Raw genomic sequence first — 25,090 nt, forward strand, 5'->3', positions numbered from 1 at the left:
TGGGTAATGAGTAAAGAGAGTCCTAATCCAAAAGAGCTCCTTTGCAGAAGGAGCCTTTTGCCGTTTGGTTTTTCCTGCTACTGGCCAACAGGTTTAAAGGAAATCTTTGTGAATTCCATTCATCTAACTTGTCTTCTCAAGAACGCTCTGCTGGATGCTTCTATACCCGGTTAGCTGAGTCCTACCCATCCCTAACAGAACTTCTTTGGCTACTGTTGTTTTCCATCATCTCCTTTTGGGGACATATTTTGCTAGTATCATTATATTGCCTTCACTCACATTGAGTTCTCCAGGAAGCAGACGCTAAGTTAGAGCTAAGAGTGTGAAATGTCTGTGGGGATAACACCTGTGAAAGGAAACAGGAGGAAGCAGCACTGGACATGGGAGCCGCACACCCTGCTGTCCCCCTGACAAAGCCCGATTGTCCAACAGGGAGTTCGAGGCCAAGTATGCCTGGGGGAGTCCCACAGTGGGTGGAAATTATCAACCCTCATCTCCGCACTGTCAGGAAGCAAGAATATCCTATCTCAAGGTCCTTCTAGCCAGACTAAGAATCAGAATGACATCAGGCATAATAACAGGGGAAAATCAAATTTAATAGCATCCTAGGAATCCACACAGACATGTAAATTCCAAAGACAGGCACAATGAAGTATATATATCATTCTGAACTAAGCAGAAGGAAGTAGGGGTCTGGGATTTCAAAAGTAAGGAATGCAATTCACAGGAAAATGAAGAAGAGTTAATGGTAAGCAAATGTTTTCTGGGCCACTCAGAAACAATGGGACATAGAAGCTTTGATCAAACAGGCCTTGCTAGGTTCCTCCCCGTCCACCATATCTAGCTCGTAGTATAATGTAGTTATCTATGCTGATAGCTCTCTTCTGGGAGCAGGTCATCTATCTAAATTCTTTTTAGGCGGTTGTGGAGGAGGAAAGGAGCTTTTCCCGAATCTACGGAGTTTTAATTGTCTTTAACTCAAAATAATCTTCACAGCCAGGTTGCCCATCTCGGGGCACCCCGCCCTTGGCCCCATGCCATCTCGTTCACCATTGGCCAGGAATTGCCCCAGCATGACCTTGACTTGAAAGCCAAGGTGGACTCTGATGAAGATGGCAGCTGGAGGTCCTGAGCTAACACACTTCACCGGCTGGACAAGTCCTTACTGAAGGGACATCTGAGCACTACTTTAGCCCAGAGATTTGCCTGCCTCTTCCGTATTCTAATCCGTGTCAGCTCGTCACCACTTGACTGCACATTATCTCCCACGAACAATCCACAGGGACAAAGAATATGGTATTAAGACACCTCTTGCTTTAGGGCCTGAAGGTGTGCCCAGACCGCCTGCGACCAGGAGGGGCCGTTCCTCGTGGAAGGAGAGGTGTCCAGTGCACAGTGCTGCTTGACAAGCATGGATCTAGAGTGAGGACCCCGTAGGGAGGGAGAGGGACGACTGGGCTCCAGAATGTCCCTGAAGGAGAGGCCGGCAAGGCAGGGCGTAGCGGGTTTAGCCATTTTGTTTGGCCTTGGCTGAGCTGGGGGCCAAGTCGATTCCTTAATCCTCTGATTCTAGCTAATGGAAGCAAGTATTGCCTCTACTTTTCCAGAAATCTTGGGGACTGTCTTAGCTCATACCCGAGAAATGGAATTAGAGCTGGCCACGTCTACCCACACCCCAAGAAACCACCCTCCCCCTCCCAAATACTAACCTGCCTTTTGGGCTTGCCTGGAAATACCTCTTGTTTTCCCCGGGGCCCTTTTCTTATGGGTGTAGCACATATTTGGGTGTTAACATACCACGGAAATGGAATCCCTTGTGATATGAAAGTCGGGAGAGGTTTCTCTTGGCTGTTAGAAGTTGTAGCTCTTTTCCTTCATCTACACCTTATCATAATACCCAGCATGAGGATGGGGCTTCGCCACAGGGAATCCCAAGGTCACAGACTGGGATTGTTTGTAGTCAAATGGGAATTTGAATCCCTGCCACGCCTGCCAGCTCTGTGACCTTGGGCAAGTTATTCTCTCTAAGCCCCCGTTTGCTCGTCTCTATAACATGACTCATAATGTCAACCTTACCAGGGTTGCTTTCCACTGAAACGAGGTCAAGTGTGTGTGTCATTAACCCCGTACACAGCATGTAGTTACAACTTCATATTGCATTCACCCCCTTGTCTGTTGTAACTCACGTTAGTTTGGGGAACTTTTAATAGAAACACACCATTAGGGGCGCCTGGGTGGCTCAGTGGGTTAAGCCTCTGCCTTGGGCTCAGGTCATGATCTTAGGGTCCTGGGATTGAGCCCTGCATCGGGCTCTCTGCTCAGCAAGGAGCCTGCGAGAGCCTGCTTCCTACTCTCTCTCTCTGCCTGCCTCTCTGCCTACTTGTGATCTCTGTCAAATAAATAAATAAGATCTTCAAAAAATAATAATAATTTTAAAAAAAAAAAGAAAAAGAAACACACCATTAGAAGCAAGTTTTACATTTTTGTATCAGCGTCGATGCTTGTACATCCAATAATTTAAGGTTTCTTTAAGGCTTAACTTGCAGTTATCTTTAAAATCTCAGTAGATAAGTACAAATGCCTCTGCATGTCCCTTGTCTGCACGTGAACTAAGAAGTGAGGGCCACAGAGATAGTCCGTTAGGCCACAGTTCGCCTTGGTCGCTAGGAAGAATGCACGGATTGGAAGCCAAGATTTTTAATTGTTCTGTCCGTATCTGTAAGTACTTGGCTTATCTGTTTTTCTAGGCCAGGGTTCTGTTGCTCTGGCTTTCTTGCATTTGAAGTTCTCCAAACCAAAAGGAGTCCTAAAGGCTCATGCAGATGGATGAACAAGAGGGAAAATATCCAACAAACCTAGCTTCTTAGGAGCATCCCTTTGCTTAGCGGAGAATGTTGCCAAACTTACAAAGCCAATGTAAGGGAACTTCTGTAGATTATGAGACCTGTCCAGCCCAGCTCTGCCTGCCAGAGAGCGTTGGAAGAGGAAGAAAAAGAAGAGAAAAATCAGGCTTTAAAAAGTCTCGGTACACTGTAGAGAAGAGATTGAAGAGAACACTGCGTGACATTCGCTGGAACACGCCGATAGAGGTACTCCTCTTGCAATTTCTTAAGTATCTCTTCTCCGCCGACTTCAAAACAGTGAACAAAACTTGGGAAAGAAGCCCACTATCTTGATGGAAGCTGTTTTGACATAAGCAAAACCAGCCTTGGCGTGAGGTGAGGGCAGGCTTTGGCCAAGCCCGCAGAACAGACCCTGGAAGGATCGAGGCAAGCGGAGGAAATTGGTTCAAGATGGAGCTGGAGCCCTTTGAAAGGGGAGGAAACTGGAGGGTGCAGACATTTCATCAGTGCTTGAATGAGTGTGTGAGTAGCTTCATGTGCATTGTGAGATGTGTAGACCCCTTCTTTTAGCATCACCTCTAGGGAAGGGGAGAAGGGTGGCTGCCTTGTGAATTGTGCAGTGTGGGAGTTTGAGGATGAGTGGCTGTTGTGAACGCGCCGATCCAGCTTGGTTTTAGGGAAGAGGGAAAGAAAGGGAGAATGTGTGTTACTAAGTCTCATAGGTTCCGGTGGCTTTCACCATGGAGGGACACGGAAGTGGCAGCAAGGGCAACATGGAACTGAGTCCCCGTGTCATCTTTTTCTTTTTTTTTTTAAAGATTTTATTTATTTGACAGAGAGACAGAGATCACAAGTAGGCAGAGAGGCAGGCAAAGACAGAGGGGGAAGCAGGCTCCCTGCTGAGCAGAGAGCCCGATGCGGGACTCGATCCCAGGACCCTGAGATCATGACCTGAGCCAAAGGCAGCAGCTTAACTCACTGAGCCACCCAGGTGCCCCTCTGTGTCATCTTTGACACATTTCTTAGGGCTTGGTGGCCTTGAAGCTAAAAAAAACAAATTGAACATAATCTCTAGGACATGGTGTGGCTTCAGTATCCTTGTACCTTGATCATAGCCTCTTTGAAGGCAAGGCCAAGGGCAGCACCACACAGAGGGAAACATGGGAATTGCTCTAGGAAATGTACTGAGCAAGGCTGGGAAGTTGGAGGTCAGGCAAGATTCAAGACAGGCAGAAGCTTCCCTGTTTTGTGTGTGTCTCAGACCTGGCCCATCTTCGGCTCTCAGGGGCACATCCTAGCAGAGACCTCTGTGATATGAAATGTCTTTTGCTGGCCAGGGAGCAAGGAATAGCGAAGCTATGGCAGGCTTATTAGCAGCATTCCAGACAAAGGCAGTACAGAAAAGACTCTGGGTCTCATAATAATCTTGTGCTGGTAACCTGGCCTGGACAAAAATAGCATGGAGAAAATTAAAAATGAAATGCTATTGATGTGAATATGTAGTAACTTGAATATATTAACATATGATACATATTATATACTACTACATTAGCATGATATTTGGAGCTTTTGCCTAGTTACTGTTAATGAGGAAAAAAAAATTTTCAAGAGTTATGTATTATGTTAGAGAGAGTGGCAGGGGGCGGGTAGAGGGGGAGGAAGAGGGAGAATCTCAAGCAGATTCCCCATCAAGCAGAGCCTGAAGTGAGGCTCCGTCCCATGCCCCTGACCTCATGACTTGAGCTGAAATCGAGAGTTGGATGTTCAACCGCCTGAGGAACCCAGGTGACCTAGAAAGATTTCCTTTGAAGGCAAATCTGGTTTATGATATCAGTGGAACGGTGGGGAAAAGTCTAGGAGACTAAATGGGAAGGGGTACGTATTCAAGTGCAGTCACACGAGGGTTTTTAAAGATAGGAGAGGCTACTGGGGGGTTCCATAGTCTAAACTAGAAGGAATGGTGAGTATGGTGGGAGAAGATACAGGGCAGGGTAGGGGAGGTACTAGCAGGTCCATGAGGGCAATCTCCTCAGGACAACTGGGTATGATCTCAAGGAAAGGGAGAGAGATACCATCAAAAGGGCATGTCTACATGAATCAAGATTTTGTAAGGGGCAAATGGCAGAGAATGCATAAGGAGGTAGAGACTGGTGACTAAGAACCTAGTAAAAAAGGTAAAAAAGGAATTGTTTTTAAGATGCAAGACACAAAAGACCCCATATTATATGATTCCAGCTATATGAAATGGCCAGAAGACGCAGCCCTATAGAAAGAAAGTGGTGACTGAGATGGGGAATGAGCATTAATGGGTAGGAGAGGTCTTAATGGGGTCATGAAAATATTCTAAAACTGATTTATGGTGACGGTTGCACAACTTGATAAATGTCCTAAAAATACTGAATTGTACATTTAAAATGGATGAATTATATGCTGTGCAAAGTTGCCTCAAAGTCATTTTTTAAAAGAATTTTTAATAGAAATTCTCATTGACCTGTCATTTTTATTATAATGCTTATTAAGTGACAGCCACCATGCTAGGGGGGTACAAATATGAAGATTTTTTTTTTTTTTAAAGAGGGCGTAAGTAGGCAATTTTTACAGAAGCAAGTGACTAATAAGAATTTTGACCTCACTAGTCATCATTTGCTAATTATGACATGAGGTAGGTTTTGACTTTCATGCTGGCCAAGATTAAAAAGTGACAATATTCAGGAACAAACAGTTCTCTAAGGCACTACTGCTGGGATTCTAAATTGTTACCCCTTTCAAGAGGACAGATTAGAATTACGTAGGAAACCCTTGGATATGCTTTTGTCCAGCAAGAAGAACCTCAGACCCAGAAAAATCTCCCTGAAGGAATTTATCTTCTGGGATCTTAAAATACTATTCATAGTCTTGCATCTCCCAAATTTCTCTCTCCAGACTAGTCCTCTGCTCCAAATCCAGATTTAGATATCATCTCAAGCTCGACATGTCCAGAACCCAACTCCAGAATGGCTCTCCGCATTCAGCATCGGTCAGAGAGCCCCCAGCCCCACAGGTGGCTCTACCAGCTCAGGTGAAGGCAGCGCTGCCCTTCTCGTTGCCGAAGCCAAACACTTAGACACCATCCACGACCTCTTGCTTTCTCTCACACCGTCTGTCAGTTCTAAAAGCGCAGGCTGTTGACTCGGTCTTCCAAACTGATCATGAGTCTCACCATTTCTTACCATCCCCGTGGCTTCTCATTGAGCTGTTGCGGGGATTTTGGAAGATGGTTTTCCGTCTGGTCTCCCTCCTTCTACCTTTGACTCTGTCCCGGTCTGTTCTCCACACAGGAACAAAGGGGAACAAAGGGGATCGTTTTAAAACAGAGCACATATCACATTACTCCACTGCGCCCCATTTCACAGGAAAGTCTTGAGAGCAGCGTATACAGCCTTCCCGAAACCAGTCCCTGCTCCCTTGTCTCCTCTCGCTCTCCTCCTCCCTCACCCCTCGTCTCCAACACCCCAATTCCTCAAACACAGCGGGCAGGCTTCCAGTGTACCACTCCTGCCCTGGCTCTTCCCTCAGTCTGGAACACTCTTTCCCCAGGCAGTGGCATGGCCAACGCTTTCATCTTTTTCAAGACTTTGCTCTGTGTGTTCCTCCCAGTGGGGCCACCTCAGGCACAGCCCTTAAAATTTCCACCTGGCTCTTCCAGCTCCTGGCATGCTTCATCCTCTTTATCCTGTGTTCTCTGTTTTCCAGAACATGTCTCACCTTCTCACATATGATCTAGGATGCTTTAACAGATCCGTTGTTTATTGCCTGTCTCCCCTACCAGATAGTATGCGCCACAAAGACAGGCATCATTTTGTTCACCGCCGCACCCCCGCGTGCCTCCCGGCGTTTGGCGTGTGATAGGTATTCGGCAACGATTTGTTGAATGAATGAATGAATTTGTAAAGAGCAAGTAGCAAGCAGCAACTTCATGTCATAAAAGAGAAAAGTGATGAGCTCCCATGCACACTTTCTGAGCTCATCTCTCCACTCATGAGGTGAAACTGACTCATTCATGCACAGCAAAGTCTGACTTTTCCCAGCATTCCTTCTGCCCCCCCCACCCTCTGGGAGGGGGGGGGAATGGGACCGTCATCAGGATGACTTAGCCGAGCTATGTGGCTAGAGTTTTGATTTGATTCTGTATAGGCTGCAAGCTGATCTCATATAGTTATAAGAAGCCCTGATTCATTCACAGTAATTTAATAAAGAAATGCAATCAGTTGCAAAGAGAAGCCTGGAAGATCTCTTTTAAGGGCCAGTATCTCTGTAGTATGTTTTATTAGGTCCATTCTCATCACTGATCAGGCATTTTCTACTTAATTTAGCTTCTGAGTTTCTGTTTTCAACAAAGTAGATGGTGGCTTTAAAAAAAAAAAAAAACATTGATTTGTGCAGAAATAAGTTGCATGAAAACTTTTGAGGAAAACTGGAACTTCTTGTAAACCTGTTGCTATATGTTGGAAAGGACCACAGCTCTGCTTCCTTGCTGTAAAGCTACACTGGAGGTGAAAATGTGTAGTGTATCCTGGCATAGGAGCTATTTCAATCATGCTCGTTAGTTTGAGATGTGAGTTTCTAAGATGAATACGAAAATCAATGATACCTTATTGCTGGGAAATCAGAACAACTTTTTCCATGATTTAGCTGCTTTTTATCCAGTGTTTTTCTGCCGTGTCTCTGCCACCCCAATCCCTTTATATCCAGAAGCTCTTAGCAGGAAAGAGAAAGAGAACCAGCTCTGCTTCCACACAGAAGTGGATATTGCAGCAAAGGGTTGCAGGAAATGGAATTCAAGTAGGGAAAGGGCAGAAGGGAGTCCACTTAACACGACTGGACACAAATGTGCTTCTACCTTTGAGGTGATGCACTGAATTTAATCAGCGTTTGTAGAATCAGAGGGTAGAACACCTACCTTTTCTCTTACTCCTCTTAGTATATTTCACCTGTGTCTGATATGCCTTCAAGAAAGACCCAGTATTGGTTTAAGATGCATAGTTATTTTTATTTCTTACTCACTGATGTCAAGAAAAGATACATCATTAAGTTCCTTCTCTACATTCAAAGTTGGGGAGCAGGACCAGTTATAAACTGACTTACTGTGTGGATTATCCCGCTGCAAAGCAAGAACCGTGATTTTACTTGACTGGGAAGCTAACCCAAGTTGTTCTGCCACAGTTTCAGGAATGCGGGCAGAAAGCATGAGATTCTGGGATCAAAGATGAAAGATCGTTTATTATTCATAGAAATAGCAGTAGCCAGATTCTCAGCATCTGTGGCCCAGTTCCCTTCAGGGCAACGTGGATCTCTGTCCCAGTGGATAGATGGGTATGATTTAAATTTGACCACTAAGCTCTATGGTGGTAACAAGTTCTGGCAGCTGATAATTTGGGTTGAGTTCGAATGTCTAATACTGTATCATAGGTCCAAAAAAATTCTTGAATAAATACTTATTTATATACCTATTATATACTTATATACCTAAGAATATACGTATTTTTCACTACCGACCTGTGTTTTGGGAAACAAAACTTGCATTTGGGAAATCCAAGTTGTATGATTTAAAAAAATAATTAAACACAGATTTCATAAAAAGAGGACAGATTCATGTGTTCATACTCTCTGTTCTTGGCCCCAGATGAGGGAGAAGAGGAAAGAGTTGCTGACCCCAGCTGTTTATGCTGGATGAGGAGGTGAGAATGAGCAGAACTGGGCAGTCACCTCCTTCATACAGCAGTTGGAATATGGTGTTCAGTCCCTTATGCTCTAAGCCTAGACTCTGGTCTATTTTCGGCGCCTTACTGGTGCCTGAGCCCCATCTTCCGCCACGTAATCGGGGCTGATTAGAAAGTGGCCATGTGAACACACAGGGATAGCAGTCACTCTTCTCAGCACTATAAACAGCCCAAACGTTCTGCCTACAGAGTCCCCAGGAGAAAGTTTGGCTCATTCCAGGGAGGGTTGTGGAATCGGGGAGAAGTAAGCCCCAAATTCCAAGTAGCTGGGAGGCAGCACCTGAGACGGACTGGTCTTGGGGAATCTGATTCTCCAGGAAATGTTTCTCCTCCTCCCACCGCCTCTTACGGAGCTGTCCGAGCTCGCCTCCCCCTGTTTCCCAGCCAAGACTTCACTGGGAAATTAATCTGTATATATTTAACACTTCCTCTCAACCCGTTCTCCTCTGGGAACCTACAGATTTATAACCTCAGACAGCCCTCTGGGTTAATTAGGCTTAGCAGGTTTTCAAAGGACCACAAACAGCTTTTTAGCCTCCCTTTGCACTCTGCGAGAGGCAGTCGTGGGCAAGAACAACTGATCTCCGTTCATCCTGTGTGTTAGAGTGCCTATCAGCAGTTAGTCCCATTCTGTAAAACTCATAACTGATCCTAGGAACTCATCTAGAAATGTCTTGCGGCCGGTGTTTGCTCTCCTCTTGTCTATACTGGGGACCGGACTTAACTCAGATGAAGTAAAAATGTCTGCTTTGCAGAAAAGTCTGAGTTCTTGAATTCTTTTATGTTGTCTGAGTTATGTTGTCTGAGTTTTCATGACATTGTAGTACAGGCCAATGCCCAGGGGTGGCAATCCAACTTACTCTGAATCACACACACATATACACCAGTGGTTCTGCCTGGCAGCGCCCCTCTGTGGGTTCACATATGTTCCTGGCATCAGTAGTTGATGGCCAAATGCCCAAGAGGATTTTCAAAGGCAGCTGGAGATTGGTTCTTCAGAGGACATTGGCAAGACAGCTGCCCTAAGCCTTCTTTTGATAGAATTGGGGCATGGGTATATAATGTACGTCATTGGCCTTCCAATACCTGTCTGTCTTTTCCTCTCTCTTATCTCCTGCTTGCCTGTCCTGGTTCTTCAGATTCCAGGCAGCTTTATCCTTCTAGCTTTTCCCAGCACCCAGCCTCCCCTGTGACCCTTCCTAGGCCTCCCATACCTAGAGAGCCCAGACTCCAGAATTAAAATAGATCATCAAGAAACAGGAGGTGCTCAAAAGTTGTTGTTTTTGTTTGTTTGTTTTGGTTTTGCTTTTTTTGTTTTGTTTTTTTCTTTTTGTTAAAGCACAGTTTGAGGGGAAAGGGAGGTAGAAGGGAATTTAGTCACAAAACATGCTTGCAAAGACCAAGTTAAGGAGGAAACTCAACACATTTCAAAGGGAGGGCTCTAGGCTAGAATTTGGAACTCCATTTCTGGATATGCTCATCTTTCCTCATTTATCTTAAGACCATCCTGGGAGGGTCAAAATCAAATAAATTTTAATTGAGTTGAATTAATAACTTTACATGCCAGTAAACAGTTTTACATTTTGGGAAGAAACTAAATAATAATAATAATAATAATAATAACAATTACATGGTAGAGAAGCCTCCAACAGGTTAATTTTACCTGTTGTTGTTGAAGATCTAATTTTCTGGACCAGGATTGTATTCCATTTCTTCTTTCTCAAAGACTTCTTGGAAGTTTAAAGATTCTAATGGTGGGTAGGAATTCTTTTGACTAGAAACAGAGATTTGGAAGCATGAATTAGCTAAGAAGGTGCTAGAAAAGTTAGGTAAGTCATTTCGGTACAGATGGAGAGGGAAGCATTACATATAAGGTGATTGGAAGAATTGCAAGAAACTATCTCTGCCTAAAAAGTCTTCTCACCAATTTGCTGTGATATCCATAGTTCATTCATTACACTTTGTCTTTGGGATGACCTTAGAAGTCTCAGTGTCCAGGAAGGAATAAAATAGAGTTCCCTGTCTCCAGAGTTCCCTGTCATAGAGTTCCCTGAAGGTGTCAGAGCCTTATTTATTGCTAGGAAGTCTGGAGACGATGGGGAGATGGTGCCAAACTAAAGATAAACTCCTCTGGCTTTGTAGTTTTGTTGAGCATGGGCTCTGCAGAAAGAATAAAATAATCTCGGTCACAAGGCTCTTGAAGCTTCCATAAGAGTAGAAATACCTAAGATCCTATGCTTTGAGTCGATGGGCCTGCCTTTTCAGCCCTGAAAAAGAAGGTCTCTGCTCAGAACCCATCAAACTGCTCGGAGTTCTAATGCAAAAGATCGAATCCCTAAAGCAATTGTAAAGGAATTGCCTATCCAGGTGGGATTTTTTTCAGATTGATGGTGAGTGTCCAGGAGACCTAGGACAACTTGGACGTAAAAGGAATACTTCTGTTTTTCCAGGGTTCTGTTTTGTCATTGGCACTGGGTCAGTACCTTCAGGATGGCCTGCTACTTTAATCCCCAGAAGTCTTCCCAAGAAACTAGCATTTCACAGTTATTAAACTGTAAAAGCAACTCGGAGATGACCCGTTTTAACACCCTCGTCTTACAGACGAGGATACTAGCGTGACTGACACAACACAACTGCACAGTGCACGTGGGGTTTGGAAAGCAGGAGGGCCTGGGTCGACCACTTGGCAGTTATGTGAACCTGGGCACATAATTAAGTATTTCTGAGCCTCAGTATCTTCTTCTGTAAAGAATGTTCTTAAGGAGCACCAACTCAAAGAAGTAACTCAAAACTTGGCCAGAATTATTATATCTGCTATTGTTTTTTAATTGAGACATGATTCACATCACATAAAATTCACTATTTTAAGGTGTACAATTCAGTGAGTATATTCACAGTGCTGTGTGACCATCGTCACTATCTAATTCCAGAACATTTCCATCACCCCTAAAAAAAGCCTGTACCTGTTAGCAGTCCCAGTTCTTCCTTCCCCCTAATTCCTGGCAACCACTGATCTACTTCCTGTCTCTCTGGGTTTGCCTACTCTGGACATGTCCTATAAATGGAAAGACATATGGCCTTTTGTGGTCTGGTGTCTTTAAACCTAGCATCACTTAAGTTACAGTGTATACTTCATTTTTTATTACTAAATAATATTCCGTTACAAGGATAAACTACATTTTGTCTGTCTGTTAGTAGGTTGATGGAAATTTGGTATAATCCCCATAGTTTTACATGGCTAGGCCAAAGCCAGAATGAGAACTTGGGTGTCTGACTCTCTCCCTGGCCCTGTTTTTACTACCCCAACACTGTTTTTCATAACCTCTGGCATATGTGTTGCATTAAGAGTAGAGATTTGCTCAGAGAAACCCTTACAGTCTGGCTAATAACTACTCTTAGAAGATTTTATACCTTTACGGAAATTTTTCCAGGGTGGGAAAAAAGTAAACAACTCAACAAAACGAAATCTGAATGCTGTAGGAAAATTGTGCTGAGAACCAAGTTTAATTTTCATTTAGTAGACTCCAGTGGACTGCTTTTACCTGTTCATCTCACTGTATTACACAGAATAGCCTGAGGTCTGTGTGATACCCTTTATCTACCTGGCTTTTACGTCTAAGTTCATTACCATGGTTTATAACCCAGGATCAAAGAAAGTTTTTATTGATTCTGGAGGTGGTTTGAGGACCCCTCTCTCTGTTTACTCTACTTCATGGTAAAAATTCTTCTTCAGTGAGACTGGCACTGTCATTGCATTAACCTGACCATTAGGTGTGGGCGATAACATGGCTTTGGCCCAGAATTTAGTACATTTCAAACACAGCTGATAACCTGGCTCCTTCTTGTATACGGACCGCCCCGGCTCTCAGGTCTGAGCTGCAGGCCTGGGGAGAGAGCAGCTAGCTTGGCATACTTGAAAAAATTCTCCACTTTTCACTTATTGAGGACATTGGCATTTTCTTTGTGGGCACATGAAGACTGGAAGCAGGTCCAACTCATTAAGGGTTTGGTTGTTGACATTCTTTACTTGTGACCCGGTGATGTGTAGAATGTGGCAGCGTTCCATGGTGAAGGCATTTCCCTGGGTTCATCTGGGGTTTGCGTGTCCTTAGCTTGGGCGGCATGAGTGGAGGGTCTAGCCTAGCCTGGTTTCCTGACTTGGAGCAAGTGTGGGTTTTTCTGCTAAAGCTTTAATGGTCCTGAACACCACCAATTACTTGTCTCGTTGGGTGTTCTGTCTATGGTTATTCCTTGAGATCTGGAGCCGCTCTTGTGTGTCAGGCTTCACACGCTTCATCTCATTTGTGCGATTTCCTGCTTCTGAGCGTTCGCCGCTCCTCAAGTGCATGACACACAACCCAAGCCGGGCTTGTCTGCTTTGAGCTAAGCATCCCTCTCCCCTCTCACTTTTCCTGGTTGACACAGTTTCCAACAGGCTTCTTGGTCCCAGTCATCCCATGTCTGCATGTTTCTCATTATGTCGGGGTTCCTCTTCATGCGATACCCCAACTGAAAATGACACTCCTTGTGCACCAGGAACCACCCGAACTAGAGCCATTATCAGGAAGTGAACTTGACACACGTTCAATGTAGCGGACCGTTGCACCGCTTGTCGGTTGCACCTTGATCCCAGCCAGCACTCTCCTGCTCTGCTCTTTTCTCGCTTCAGTGCTGTGAGGCAGAGGTCCTTCTTCTGCAGCTGATACTTTGATCCTAAGAGCAGAACCTCACATTTCTCCTCAGTCTGTTTCAGCTATTCTTTACCCCGGGGACTTGCAGAGTAATTGTGGCAAAAGCATGTGAATGGAGGAGTGCCTGGCTGGCTCAATCCTTAGGGCCTGCAACTCTTGATATCGGGGTTATGAGTTCAAGCCCCACATGGGGCAGGTTCACTTAAAAAAAATTTTTATAGGGGTGCCTGGGTGGCTCAGTGGGTTAAAGTCTCTGCTTTCAGCTCAGGTCATGATCTCAGGGTCCTGGGATCGAGCCCCATATTGGCATCTTTGCTCGGTGGGGAGTCTGCTTCCTCCTCTCTCTCTGCCTGCCTCTTTGCCTACTTGTGATCTATGTCTGTCAAATAAATAAAATCTTTTTTTAAAAAATTTTTTATAAACTATGTGAATGCGAGGCTTGAGTAATTCTAGTACAAGATATCGTTGAGGAAATGGAGAATTACTGCTTTTTTTAATCCCATGTTACGATTGGCTCTGTGACTAGAAAAGTCCATTTCTGACTACCTACTGTAGGGTGTTTTCTTTAGTAATGTCTAGTTCATGGGGGTTTTGGTTTGTTCAGGGGTTCTTTTTCACATCAGCAATTATGTAGATTAAAATAATGGCATATTGAGCCTCTGTAGGAAGCTCAGTACCTCAGTTACCTGGGCAGGTGGTTAATCACATTAATCACACAGGTCCCGTGTGGGCTGCTGAGTGCATCAGCCCAATGCGATGGTCAAGAACGCTGTTCTGGTGGTGTTAACCGGCACGTCTGTGTTTGTTGCAGTTACCTGGCTGAACAGTGCTGGAATGGCGGCTTCATCTACCTGATCATGCTGCGCCGGTTCAAGCACAAAGTCCACTCTCCTTACAATGGCAGCAGTAGCAACAGCTCTGAACCAGGAGAGACACCGACCTTGGAGCTGGGTGACCAAGCTGTGAAAAAGGGGAAACGAGCAAGAAAGTTTGGAGTCATTTCCAGGCCTTCTCCCCAGAAGACCACTGAAGAACCCAAGAGCGGTCCAGGCTGTGAGTTGGACAATGACCCCATCTCTGAGTCGGACAATGGCCCAGACCCTGAACTTGGAAACGGTCATGCTTTTGAGCTAGAAAATGGCCCAGAATCTCTCAAGGAGCTGGCCGGATCCCATCTAGACAGTTCAGAAGCAGACAGAGGGACGGAGCATAGCATTCCAAAGACAGATGCTTCTCTACCCACAAGCAATGACAAACACCGCTTCTCAAAATCTGGGAAGACAGACTTCCAATCGAGTGACTGCCTGGCACGGGTAAGCTTTGCTTTGATTATAGAGCCTGAATTTTAACAGAAATACTGTTGAAGTTGCTTTTAAGCCTCAGAAAATATATCTAAGATGGACTTGTATTTAGAAGCCAAAACATTTATTATGATAAATGGTCAGAGGACAGAATAATAACAAAAAAAAAAAATTCAAGTCATTTTGTCCTACTTAAATAAAGAGCTAGTTGAGTGATGCTAAGTGGAAAATTCAAGCCTTCTGTGGTATAATTTGAGTCATATGAGCCCCAGATAAAGTACTTGAACTGCATCATTATTTATCACTACCGTCCCCAGTGGAATTGCCACAGCAAGGCCCAGAATTCCTGGTGGCAGCTGATAGCACGAACATTCAACCTCAGCACTACACAGGAAGGATGTTCACCATGCAGAGAAGCATCTGCTTTTCTTTTTAACACTTCAAAACCAGTGACATTTTTATGGGTTCATGTTATTAAATTGCTGAATTCCAGCGAAGTTTGGAAATTTCACAGAAGTCTCTGATACTATGATATCCAGCTGTGATGGTCAGGGTTAGTCTTCTCTAAAGGCAAAGCAGATGTGGTATACTCTGAATGGTGCTGGGTACACTTCTAGCCCCAAACCACCTCCTTCGTTATAACCAACATTCTCCCTTGAAGTGAAATAGCTCTAGCGTAAGCATGTTCCTTCCAAGATTCCTCTTGGCACATATTCTTGTGGGTTCCTAATGAAGCAGTTACTTGCTACGTGGTTTCTGATTGGTTTCCTCTCTGAGTCCCTCCATGAGACACCCTTTTGGGATGATAGAGAAAGTTGGAAAGATAGAAAATGGGCACAGAAGAAGTATCAAGTTCAGCTTTGCATACTGCTGAAATGGTGCCCTGGCAGTGAATAGAATTTCTAGTAAGGTTGTTTCATGCATATCTCTGTAATCACAGCTGATCTGTTTAATGAGAGTAGAGGAATTAAAATAACCCCTCTCTCGGGGGACCATGTTCCTTCATCGGAGGTTCTCAGTGATCTTCATAAAGCCTTACCCAGGGGAGGCATGATTTATAGGAGGAATGTGTAAATGAAGGAGAAGAAAAAAGTAATGTCTCTATCAATGATTTTCTACAAACTTTATGGTCCCTCTCAAAAAAGAATTAAGGGCAAGAAGATTATAATGTGTTTCTTATTGGTAATAATCTACTTGAATATGACTTTTTCTCCAAATGATTAAATTATGAATACACAGAAAGCCTAGAGTGAGTAAGTTAGGGAGTGTTGGTTCTCTTAATAATTTTGAAGGTTTAAGTTCCAGAAGAGATTGAATCTCATATATAGTCCAAAGAACAGGATTTGGAAATAATTTAGAAATGACTTTAAAAGGGGAGAAAAAAAAAAAGCGTTTAAGAGGCTACTATTCTCTGCTCATCTTAACTAAAGGCTGTAACATAAAATTGAATTTCTGGATTAGACTATCTGAAGGCTACACATCAGAGTTTCTTTGCCTGGTTTTTACACTCAAGTTCAAATGTCCAAGAAGATTTAAATGAAATGGTGATTTAAAAAAAAAATACAACTAGGTCTTTTGCCTTTGGGACATTTTTCTAAAACCACGTGCCAACAGAAAGAAGACACCTGCCCTCTGGAATTTGCATTCTTCATAACTGTCTGTAATCTGTAGGCTGAGTATTGACCCTGGGTTATACTTCCCATCTCAGAAAGTCAGCATGGACCACACATCCTTGCAGGCATTAATATATTTTAGCACCCTTTTCAACCCCAGAAGCATCATCGTTTGATGCATGTATGCCGGATTGATTGAGTTGGCAAGAAGTAAGGCTTCACAGCTTCCCCCACATCCAGATATCACCCAGATTGGAACCAGTAGACCATCACAGAAGGTCCTGTAGGTTCTTGGGCTGAGGAGATTTTTATTTTTACTCTGGGATGAGCCCAAGGTCATACTAAAATGGAATTTCCAGGAAAACAAAAATTAGGTATTTACCTCTTAAACCCTTGGGGTAAAAAAATTCCATTCCATTTGAATAATGGGAGATTAAACATGTCAGCATTGTTCTGTTTCTGCTTTATTAATGATTTAATATATCTACAAAGACTTAATAAATTACAGAAAAGGCTTATAATCATTCAGCCCATTTTTATTTGTCAGATGCTTCTTTTTCATAGACTGTTATTTGTAACATGAAAATAAATCTTCAGTCTTTGTTTTCATATCCTCTTTCCCTTTAACAGAATTATAGGAAACATGTTTCCTATAATAAATATCTTCTTTTTAAAAAGCCATCTGTTTCTATAAAATATTAACACATAATACTACATATGCAACCAGATAAATGTTTTAAACTATAAAAGTTAGGCCCATTGTCTAAAACGTAATCTCTTAGGACATAGATAAGAAATTTTAGAACTGAGGTCAGAGTTCCTTACTCCCTGTCTAGGGAAGACCATTGCTCATCCAAGGGGAAAGTTCTTGCAAGCCTGTTTACTACAGATGTGTGTTTCTATAATGCAGCATGGTCAAAAATAAATGTGACTTAGTCACATCACAGTGAAAAAAAGAACCCTGCTGTTTGCCAGCCAGACAAATTTATTCATAGCTGGTGTGTGTGTCTGTGGGTCCATTTGTGGGCTCCCCGTAACACTTGTAGTTCACCCTGTACAGTATCAGACCTCTTCCCTAGACCCTCAGCAGAGACCTCAGGAAGGCTGCCCCAGGTCTGAATCTGCAGGAAAAGGAAACTCAGAAAGCAAGTCACACCCAGGACATCTCCTGAGTCCTCCCTGATGTTTGCACCAAGCAGAAACAGTATACGGATGGTCCTAATCTAGTAAGCCCCTCCATGGTCACGGGATGAACTTCTATCCTTCTATGTGGTAATGTCTCTCCTCAGTCCGCGTGGGCTCCTTCACCCCTCTCCTGCGCCCTCCACCCCGAGCTTTCCACCACGAGCCTGTAGTACATCTCCATCTTGTGTATCTCACATCGTGCCTAAAACTCGACGCATGACTTTCCCACACCACCACACCGGCTCTGGTATTCCAGGTCCCGCCACGTGTCAAGTTACCCAAGCCAGAAACCTGAGATTCCAACTAGCAGTCTCTCACCTGGTGTCTAGAACTTTCCCTGGTTTTGTGCTGCCAAGCCCACATCCCGGGAAATGCCTTCATCCCAGCAAATTGGGACAGCTGGTATCCTACAGTCAACAGGAATGCTGCCCTCTTCCTTCCCCCCTGTCCGGCTGATCACCAAGTCCCGTCCGCCCCGGCTCCCCTTGGGGTCTCCCCGCACACCTCACTCCTCTCCCCCACTCCTGCAGCTCTCTGTCTGGGCCAAGCTGCTTTCATTTCCCACGTGGGTGGTCATAGCATTCTGCTGCCCATCCCACGATCCAGTGTCATGCCTTCATCCCCTGTCCCCACGGCAACCAGAGAGCGCATCAGGCGTGCGCGTGCGCGCTCGCACACTCAGCCGCGCGTAAGCCCTCTGGGTGGGTCCGCTTCACCTTCAGGGTAATACCTGAACTCCGTAGACCAGTGAGGCTCAGGAGTTCTTTCGCTGTCTGATCCCTACCTAATCTTTAACTCTCACTGCTTTGTTCCTGCCCTGTTTGGGCTGAATTAGCTACAATTTTTCCCAAAAGACTGTGCTCACTGTCTCCTCTGAACCTTTGCTGCTCTTGCTATCTGGTTTCTCCTCCCCTCCCCCGTGCAGCTTAGCTTCTTCCATTTCTGGGGGACAAAACACCATGACACAGTCCTCTAGGAGGCTTCTGTGACCTTCTGCCATCTGTCCCGTCTCTAGATATCTCCTCTTTGGGCTCCTGCGGTGCCCCTTCTCGGTCTTCATCAATGCACGCATCCCACATACTCCAATTACCATGTGGCTTGTCGTGTCGCCAGTAGACTTGGAGGGCAAGGACCTTTTTGTCTTTGTGTCCTGGCTCATTGCCTTGCACCTGTAGGTGCTCTGTAGATGTTTATTAATGAAGGCATCTGGAAGCTCCGGGTGTGAGAGACCGGACACCAGGTTCTACTCCTAGTTCTTCCTCCCCCACTTGTGGCCATCAGGCTGCCCCGTTCTTCCTCTGAGCTTCCATCTCCTCACCCATAAACTGAACATTTTGGTCTGATGACTCCAGAACCACAGCTCTGACCTGGGTCACATATCTTTTCATTTCTGACTGATCGTTCTAAGTAAGAAGGGACAGGCAAACAGCCTCAGAATCTAAGTCTGCAACTAGCGCCAGACGATTTGCTGCAGTAAAATTCTAGTTGGATGATGTTTCTTCTCACATTTGGAGAAAAGATGCGATTGTGAAATATTATTTTTGGTTCCAGCAGAAGATGAGGTCATTTAAATGCTGCCGAGACAGCTCCCTTTAATGCATCACCTCTGTTTTGTAAATAAATCCCTTCTCTTTTTTTGCCTCTCTGAAGAGATGCCTGTGTAAGCATCACACACTAATTGGCGTTTTATAGGAAAGGGTAGCACTTTGACAGCATTAATACAAAAGTCCATGGCAACCAGTTTTGCGTGGTTTGGCTTATTCTCAACAGGCTGACAGAGTCTCATTGCCCTTTAAGCCAGTGTAAAAGGAAGCAAAGGCTTGAGCCATCTGTCTAGACAGGAGCTGTTTCAGAACTCAGTCGTCTCTACAACTGGATTGGGTGTTCACACGCTAAACATTGGCAAACATGCAGGTTTCCCATCTGGGCAAGCCTCTTAATGTCACTCTCAATAACTTCTGAAAAACCATAAGATTAATGTATAAACATCCTGTATTTGTTAATTCTGTGGCATTTATGCAATATTGTTATATGCTAGGCACTGTTCTAGTTGCTGGAGAACCCGTTGATAAATGAGAGACAAGGTTCTATCCTGGCACATTTATCACAGAGAAGGGGCCACAAGCAATTAACAAGCAAATAGCTGAATAGCTGAACCTAAACATTATGTGGTGACAACAGGTACTATAAATGAGACAAGCAGTAAAGTGAAAGGTGCCTGGGCTGTGTCCTGGTGGGGAGTTAGCAGAAATTGGCACCGGTGAAGACCTCCTTAAAGAGGCAATGTTTGAGCTGAAGCCTGAGTGTCAGGAAAGGGAAGCCTTGCAAAATCTGGGGGCGGAATATTTCCAGGGAGGAGCCAGCCCTTGCAGCTGTCCTAGGCAGGAGTGATGGAGTGTCCCCGGGAGCAGAGACTGAAGCACAGTGTGTGATGGAGAGAGCACAAGGAGGTGGTTTGGGAGCATGGACGGGACTAGATGGAGAGGTTGGGTGCGCCATCTCAAAGATTCAGACCCCAGTCTGAGTCTGGTAGGAGCTGTTGGAAGGTTTAAGCTGAGTGCATCATGATGTATGTATTTTATTTTTTTTTAAGATTTTATTTGTTTATTTGACAGACAGAGATCACAAGTAGACAGGCAGACAGAGAGAGAGAGAAGGAAGCAGGCCCCCTGCTGAGCACAGATCCCGATGCAGGACTCTATCCCAGGACCCTGAGATCATGACCTGAGCCGAAGGCAGTGGCTTAACCCACTGAGCCACCCAGGTGCTCCATGATCTATGTATTTTAAAAGTTCACCGTAGAGGGGTGCCTGAGTGGCTTAATCAGTTGAGCGGCAAACTCTTGATTTCAGCTCAGGTCATGATCTCTGAGTCCTGGGATCGAGCCCCACATCAGGCTCCATGCTCAATGGGGAGACTGCTTGAGGTTCTCTCTCTCTCTCTCTCTGCCCCCGCTTATGTTTTCTCTCTCCCTCTAAAATAAATAAATCTTAAAAAAAAAAAAAAATTCACCCTAGATGTATAATGGAGAATAGGAGATTGTAGGTGAGCAAAAAATAAAAAGGGAGATCAGATTGGAGGCTACTGTACTAACCTAAGCTAGACATATTGATGGTCTTGGCAGTGGTGGTGGCCGGGGAGCAGTAAGTAGATGGATGTGCGTGTGTTTCACAAGTAGAACCCACAGGTCTTGCTGATGATTTGCATATAGGAAATGGAAGGAGGAATCAAGGATCGCTTGTGGGCTTTAGTTTGCATATCCTCCTTAGCTTAAGTAGATGATGGTGCCTTTCCCTTGGAGGTGGGAAAGCCAGGAGTGAGAAGGGGGCAGTCCTGTTTTGACCATTCTGAAGTGTGTATTAGATACCCAAGTGGGCTTGAAGGGGGCAGTTGGAAATATACTTCATATTATCATATTTAAGTTGGCCTTTTGATTTTTTGCCAGTGCCAGGTTTAGCCTCATAAACTTCAAACGCCGATATTATTTGTAACTGAACACTGCTTTTAGCCGTGGGCAGCTAGATTTAATGCCGACAGTTGGACAATTGAGACTGATAACATCTGCCTCTTTCTTCCTGTTTGTGCCTTCCTTTGTGTACCTCTGAACTCCTCCTTAGATGATCAAGAAATTCCAGGGCAGGGAAACTTGCATGGACTTCTTTGAACTCCCCGCTTAGAGTTACTACTTTAAGTTATGGAGGGAAAAACTCATGCTACTGGATAAAAGTGAAAACGAAGATCTGCTTCTTGACTAGCGTACTTGGGGGCTGTATTACAGATTGGTCATCCCTGCCCTCTGAAGCCATTTTTTTTTTAGATATGTGTTTTATTTTACATTCAGCCATTTGTGTGTGTTTGGGTATGAAGAGGGCATGTGAGTGCTCCTAATGAACACTGCCTTAGTTCTTTCATAACAAGGATACATTAAGTCATTACGCTTCCTCCATGATCATAGTTTTGCATGTTTCTTACCACAAGTTCTATTTCTAAAAGCATTTAAAAATGAGAAAGGATTGTGTATCAAGTATTGTCATACCCTCTGTGAACCATACGTGACATGTTCTGTTTAACGAAAAGACGGCAAGATGGGGGAGATGGTGGTGCAGCTTGTAATGGGATAGATAGGTTTTTACTAATTTGGGCAAGATCCCAATGGATTTGCTCATTTCTGGACTCCAATAATGTTCCCTGTTGCTTTGGGGAAAGGATTTCACAGCTTTTCTGTACTGGGCAAGGAAGGAACACTGTCCCATATCTTCAAGACCCTAGTAGAAGATATACCCTGGTATATCTTCCATGGAAAGAACAACTGAAGCCACCTTTATGCCCTAGTTTCTCAGCTACTTTGTTAGGCCCAGGGAGGCAGCCATAGGTCTGACCCCTGTGCTAGAGTGGGACGCCCCGTAAGCCAGGACGACAGCTAGTCAGCACATCCCGGAATTTGTTCCCTTTGGGCTGTCTACTCGGCCACAGCGCCTCATACACTAGAAGTGTTGAAATCTTCCATTTCATCAGTAGCACTGACTCTCAAGGATGGCTTTTTGGAAAGAGTGGAACTGTGAGAGGCTTTGAAGGCCAGGGACGTTATTTCTGAATGGAGAAGAGAAAAAGGTGTTCCAGAGGTCAGAGGCAACAAACCAAAAACCATGGAGTCCAAAGTGAGGTGACTGGATGATATAGGGATTGTTGACAAGTTCATGAACGACTGTGGTAAGCCAGTGACTTCTGAAGTTACATTTGGCCAGACAGGCATCGTTTGTCTGTGGTCAGCAGATGAGGGAGACCGTTGGCACCACTGCACGTTCCCAGAGCCGTGGACCCCCACAGAGCACGGCTGTGCTGGAGAAAGCGGAGGATCCAGCAGGTCTCTGTCTGTTAATAATTTCCCCAGACATTCATTCCTATTGCTGCACATCCGTGACTGTTTAACATCTGGTTTTTTTACTATTGCATAAAGTTTCATTTTAGTCTCTGACGGTGTATATTTCAGATTTTCTGAATACCTCACATTCTTCCTGTTTTGTATGCAGCTTAAATGGGAAGGTTGCCTCTTTCTAGGAGGAGGATGGCTTTGTCCATATTGGACCTTAATGGTTCCATCGGACCTTCGTGATGGATGAGGAGAGGATATGGTTTTTGTTTTATATGTTGAGGAATGCATTGTGACCAATACCCATAGATCTAGAGAGAAAAAGAACTTACAGGAGTTAGCCTAACGTAAGACCCCCCCCACCACCACCAAAGTAAATCACCTTGGAAGGTTTTGCTTTCATTTCTCTGAAAAAGCAAGTATCTGAAGGAACTCAAACATTTTACATCAGCTCATGTCTGCATCCTCAGGGTAAAATGGGGAGTCAAGTGAAGAATTTAACCAAAGCAGAAAAACTACCAGCAGTCCAGAGGACTTAGAGACACGATGAGTTTTTTTAAAGAATAGATTTTTATAAGGGTTGAAGCATGTTTTAATGTATTTAAAGCATGTACAGACCAATGTCTATAGAAGCCAATAACAAGCTCATCAATTAATTTCCTGTTTTGATTTCTCCCACCAAAGATCTCATTTTTATGTTCTACGGAGGTTTGAGATTCAATTCAACATGATGGGTTGGTTTTTTTTTTTTTAAATGATATATAGTGGACACACAATGTTACATCAGTTTCAGGTGTACAACATAGCGATTGGGCAACTCCACATTATGCTACACTCACCGCAACTGTAGCTACCATTTGTCACAATGCAACACTATTACAGTACCATTGGATGTATTACAGTATGATGGTTTTACCATATGTATGTGCATATACAGATAATATATAACGTTACCAGTCAACATTTATTATGTCTCTACTAGGTGCCAGAAGCATTGCTGCTTCCATAAATATCTCATTTACTCCTAATGACAAACCTGAAACTATTCATAATTATCCCCACTTTAGAGTCAAGGAAAGGGTTTTAGGTATAAAGACTTTCATCAGTACTAAGTGGCAGAGCTGGGCTCAAATTAGTTGACATCTCCCAGCCCCAAGACCTTCCTTTCATCTTCTTTCATCTTCCTTTATTAATTAGTAGCTGTGTATAAATAAATGGAACCCAGACACAGCCAGTGTTTACACACACAGTGGTGTCCGTGTTTCAGGCAGAAGAAGCTTTATTTAACAGCATCCTGGTCAGGAAATTGGATAATCACTTTTGCCATCCAATATTATAGCCACTTGCCACAGGTAGCCATTTAATATAATTAAAACCAAATGAAGTAAAACATTTAGCATCTCAGTTGCTACTACCCACATTTCAAGCACACGATAGCCATATGTGGCTAGTGACTCCCTGTTGGATTGTGCAAATATAGAACATTTCTGTCATCATAGAACATTCTGTTAGACAGGACTGGCAGCTAGAGACTCCGATCCAGCACACAGAGCTTTTTCTTCTGCGGTCATCTGCAACACCTGTTGACAAATGATGGGTATTTGGCTTGACCTAACAGTTCCACTCTCCTGGGTCAATGCCATGTGTCTGTCCATATACTTCATAGTGTGCTCACTCTTTCTTCCAAGGAGGAAGTTGGCCGGATATGGAAGATGGAGCTGCTTAAAGAATCGGATGGGCTGGGAATTCAGGTTAGTGGAGGCCGAGGATCAAAGCGCTCACCTCACGCTATCGTTGTCACTCAAGTGAAGGAAGGAGGTGCCGCTCACAGGTGACTAGATAACTCTCCCTTTTTCTCTGCCTCCTTATCCTCTCCCTTCCCTTCCTCCGGGCGTAGGACTCTTCCACATGCTCAAAGCCCTGGTAATTACAGTTCCTATAAAATATGCTAGAGCATGGAAGAAAATCAGGCATGAGCAGTTCCAATTAAACACACCTCTGGGCACAGGAAGTGGGTAATTTGCTGGAGATGGTGCAGGCTCCTCTGAATCAGAAGAGATCAGATTTCTTTCTAATCTGTTTTGAGTTTCAAGTGATGGCTACCTATCCTAACTTTTGAGATACTGGTAATATGGGGTTCCCTATTGAGATCATGCTATGCAACAGAACACCACATTCCTGACATCTTAACCCCCATAAGATCGTGGCTAATGACTTGAGAAAGTAATTGCTTTTAAATGTGACCGCAGTTCATGTGCTGTGTCAGGTCCACCAGGATTCAACACGCAGTTATATACGTGTGTCATGGAGATGCCAAGGGGGAAAAAGTAAATGTGAATTTTTCTCCTTGTGACCTGAACAATTCATACTTTAAAACATGTTTTTTAATCTTAGCTCTCGTCTTCAGTAGGATAAATGACGGTGCTTAGGCAAAGCATGTACAAAGAAGTCCATTTGGAGTTACAAGGATGTAACTGTCCCAAACTGTACACATGCTTTTGCCTTGCTAGCTGATGGCTTCTGTGTATATGGGGTGTCTACTGTTGGCAAGGCACGCTGGGGTGGATGCACATGTGTGTGCCCTCACGAATGCAGTAGGTGTTCAAGTGATGGCTTGAAGGTAGAGTTTCCCAGATGAGGGAGGTAAACCTAGTTGGGAATTTGGGGTTCAGTCCAGGTAGCATCATTATAAGCGGGATAGGGCAAACCAGAGTGGCGTTGGCCTGCCTTAGACAGAGACGGCTTTGAAAAATATATCTCATAAAGTGGACCTAAAGGAACCAGAGGTAAAGATTGGAAGACAAAGGAGAGGTCAAGGGTACAAACTA

General features: G+C 44.2%; 1 protein-coding gene across 8 annotated transcripts in view; it reads left to right on the forward strand.

Moving 5' to 3' along the window:
• The window catches only part of PDZD2 (PDZ domain containing 2), a 355,674-nt gene that overhangs the window by 248,261 nt on the left and 82,323 nt on the right, over positions 1-25,090 (forward strand). For 6 of the 8 annotated variants that reach the window (XM_059173721.1, XM_059173722.1, XM_059173719.1 and 3 more), the window contains 2 exons: positions 14,105-14,606; positions 23,951-24,093. In XM_059173721.1, coding sequence (XP_059029704.1) covers positions 14,105-14,606; positions 23,951-24,093 — 645 coding nt within the window. Of the gene's footprint in view, positions 1-14,104; positions 14,607-23,950; positions 24,094-25,090 lie in introns of those variants that run through there. The other 2 variants (XM_059173723.1, XM_059173727.1) reach the window with 2 other exon arrangements.

Source organism: Mustela lutreola, chromosome 5, assembly GCF_030435805.1.
Source record: "Mustela lutreola isolate mMusLut2 chromosome 5, mMusLut2.pri, whole genome shotgun sequence".
Lineage (NCBI taxonomy): Eukaryota > Metazoa > Chordata > Mammalia > Carnivora > Mustelidae > Mustela > Mustela lutreola.